The sequence below is a fragment of the Nannospalax galili genome, unplaced genomic scaffold (genome assembly GCF_000622305.1).
Source record: "Nannospalax galili isolate Female #2095 unplaced genomic scaffold, S.galili_v1.0 scaffold612, whole genome shotgun sequence".
Classification (NCBI taxonomy): domain Eukaryota; kingdom Metazoa; phylum Chordata; class Mammalia; order Rodentia; family Spalacidae; genus Nannospalax; species Nannospalax galili.
In genome coordinates this window covers 1731896-1734466 of record NW_008333388.1, presented here as the reverse complement: position 1 = coordinate 1734466, position 2571 = coordinate 1731896, and the positions used below count along the sequence as shown (strand labels likewise).

General features: G+C 37.3%; 1 protein-coding gene across 7 annotated transcripts in view; it reads left to right on the top strand.

Annotated features, from left to right (window-relative positions):
• Nucleotides 1-2571, top strand: part of Msra (methionine sulfoxide reductase A) — a 367510-nt gene that overhangs the window by 39166 nt on the left and 325773 nt on the right. The window contains exons 1-2 of one of the 7 annotated variants that reach the window (XM_008828109.3): nucleotides 51-143; nucleotides 557-791. The exons of 4 other annotated variants lie outside the window; for them this stretch is intronic. Coding sequence is in view for 1 of the 3 variants with exons in the window: in XM_008828103.3 (XP_008826325.2) it covers nucleotides 956-965 (10 nt within the window). In the remaining 2 variants the exon portion in view is untranslated. Of the gene's footprint in view, nucleotides 1-50; nucleotides 144-556; nucleotides 801-940; nucleotides 966-2571 lie in introns of those variants that run through there. 2 more of the 7 variants (XM_008828108.3, XM_008828103.3) reach the window with 2 other exon arrangements.

Sequence of the window (2571 nt, the reverse complement as noted above, 5' to 3'; positions counted from 1 at the left end):
GAGAGAGAGAGAGAGAGAGAGAGAGAGAGAGAGAGAGAGAGCTGAGGAAATTTTAAAAAAAGGCAAGACTTGGCAGAGCTCAGTCGAATCAGCCTCTTTTGTGTGCTTCCCGGCTGAGCTTCAGGAAAGAAAACCGTCCTGGGGTACAGGAAAACTCAGAACTTTTTGGTTTTCAAACTTAGGCTTTTTAGTCTCTTGGGCTGTTTGAGAGTGTTGGTTCATACCACGACGTTTAGTCACCAGCTTTCAGGGAAATAAAAGCCTTTTTCAAAAGGAAACCTCCACAGTGTCCATGCATTTGGGAAATATTTTATTTTATTTTATTTTATTTTTGCATATATGATCATGACCCCGAGAGACAGGATTACTGTAGAAGACGGCAGGGGAAATTTCTAATTAGAGAGCATTGTAATTTTCTACAAAATAAAGTTTGCTCATCAATACAAACCTGCTTTTCAAATTGAAGCAGACATCCTTGGAGTAATGTTCAGAACAGAGGCTTTTAGACTTAATCATTTTTTACTTTATTTATTTATTTATTTTTGCCCATTTGTAGATGCTGAGTTTTCAAGGCACCGTTCTGAGATTTTTTTTATGGCAACTCATCCAGGGAGTCAAAGTCAAAGTTGTTTCATCCATGTGTTTGAGAAAAGGTTCTCTTAAAGCAACAGCTTTGATTTCTGCTGCTTCATGCCATCCTAAACTCCGTCCCTCAGCAATTAGTGACAATACGGAAGACCCGAAAGACAAGCTGAGGACACCCGACTTCGCCTGAAGGGCAAACGGGAACTGTGAGCTTGGTCATTATTTATTTATTTTTTTCGTGTGTGTGTGTGTGTGTGTGTGTGTGTGTGTATTGCTCTGAACCATTTTTGGGAGGTGGGTGGGGAGGTGGGTGGGGAGGTGTCTATGTGCAGAAATGTATGTGATCCGTGATTCTTGTTGTGAGGAGGGAATGAGAAAAGGTAATTTTTATGATGTTGGCAGAAATGGCTGGGAATGGTAGAGGCAGAAATTGAAATCTTTTAGATAAGAGTAGTGATCTGTGTGTGAAATAGTTGGAGGGAAAAAGTCCATTAGGTTTTAGATGATTAAGATTTTGTAATTTAATGATTCTGTAGCTTGGCTCTCTCAAAATGTTGTAAGAAAAATGTACAAAGTTCATCAGTTCCTCTTTTAAGTCAACCCAGTGTATTATTTGGATATATACTTTATATATGATTTGTTGTCAATACATACTTCCTACGAGGCCTGGTTGTGACTGGATTGTGTGATGATTCTTATCTTAAACATCAGTATTATTGAAGGAGAGGTTCACTATAAGGCAAGTATTTTTGTGGACCAGCCTTCTTGTCAGTAAGTATTCTATTTCTAAAAAAGAGGGTTTGGGCTGTCGATTAGGTGGTGACTTCCTGTAATGCAGTGCTCTCTTTTTATTTTATGAACTGAGAGGGTACTGGAAAATTGGCCATATTCATGTAAGTGATTATTATTTTGGGCAGTATGAAAGGCTGCTCCTAGATCCGTGCTCTTGTTTTGAATTTGTATCCATCGATTTGTTAATCCTTTGACAAAAACAGATTGTCCACCGCTTCCCATTAATGTGTGCCTTCAACGATCAATTGTTTGCGATGGTTTTTATAAATTTTTAGAGACATATCAGCTATCCTCATAATGGCGTTTAATGTACAAACGCAATTTTAAAACATGAAATTGAATGCAGGTGTTTGGATGGTTAAGCTAAAGTGTTTTCTTCTACTTTTTTTTAAACCAACATTTTGACATTTAATAAAGCAAAATCACATAGTATTTATGTGGGTTGCCAACATGACAACCTTTGTTTTATAAGCGTTTTTATCCACCCCCTTGCCGATACTCCTAAAATGGACACTAAGCCAAGGGCAGAGTGTTGGGCATGGGGAAGGGGTGCTAACGTGACCAGTCTTCGATTCTGAATCGGTCACAGACCATTCAAGCCCACACTGAAAACCGCAAGATAAGAAACGAAAAGACAGTTCAGCAAATCAGCTCAGATTAGCGCTCCTTGCCCACTTGGACCATCATTGCCCTGTTTACTTCTCAAACATTTAATGCAAACTTTTGCCATTTACGATTGCTAAATACACGAGTTATTAGTTAATGACCATTTTTCGCCTTCAAGTTAAAAGAATCATTATTTGCTAGCTTATTTCTTAACTTCTTTGCAGCGAACTCAGAAAACAAACTTACATCCAAACTATTTTGTGTCCAATTGTTTTCTAGCAGCATAACAGAAGAAGGCGGATTTTAAAAGATGTCAAAATATACCTTAAGAAATGTTAAGTTTTTCGACACTGGTAAAGTTGTATTTTATAGTGTAACTAAACTTCAAATTTGGTAAATATTGGCCATTTTATGCAATGACGTTTTTTATAATACTTTTTTTCTGGCCTACTTGTTATCTATTTTACGATGATAAAAGTGCCTGTTAGGTTGTTCATTCTGAACTGGGTGTAAATACCACTTCTGGGCATAACTTTTTCATATAATTCCGATTAAGAAATTGTGTTGATGACATTTGTCAAAAACACA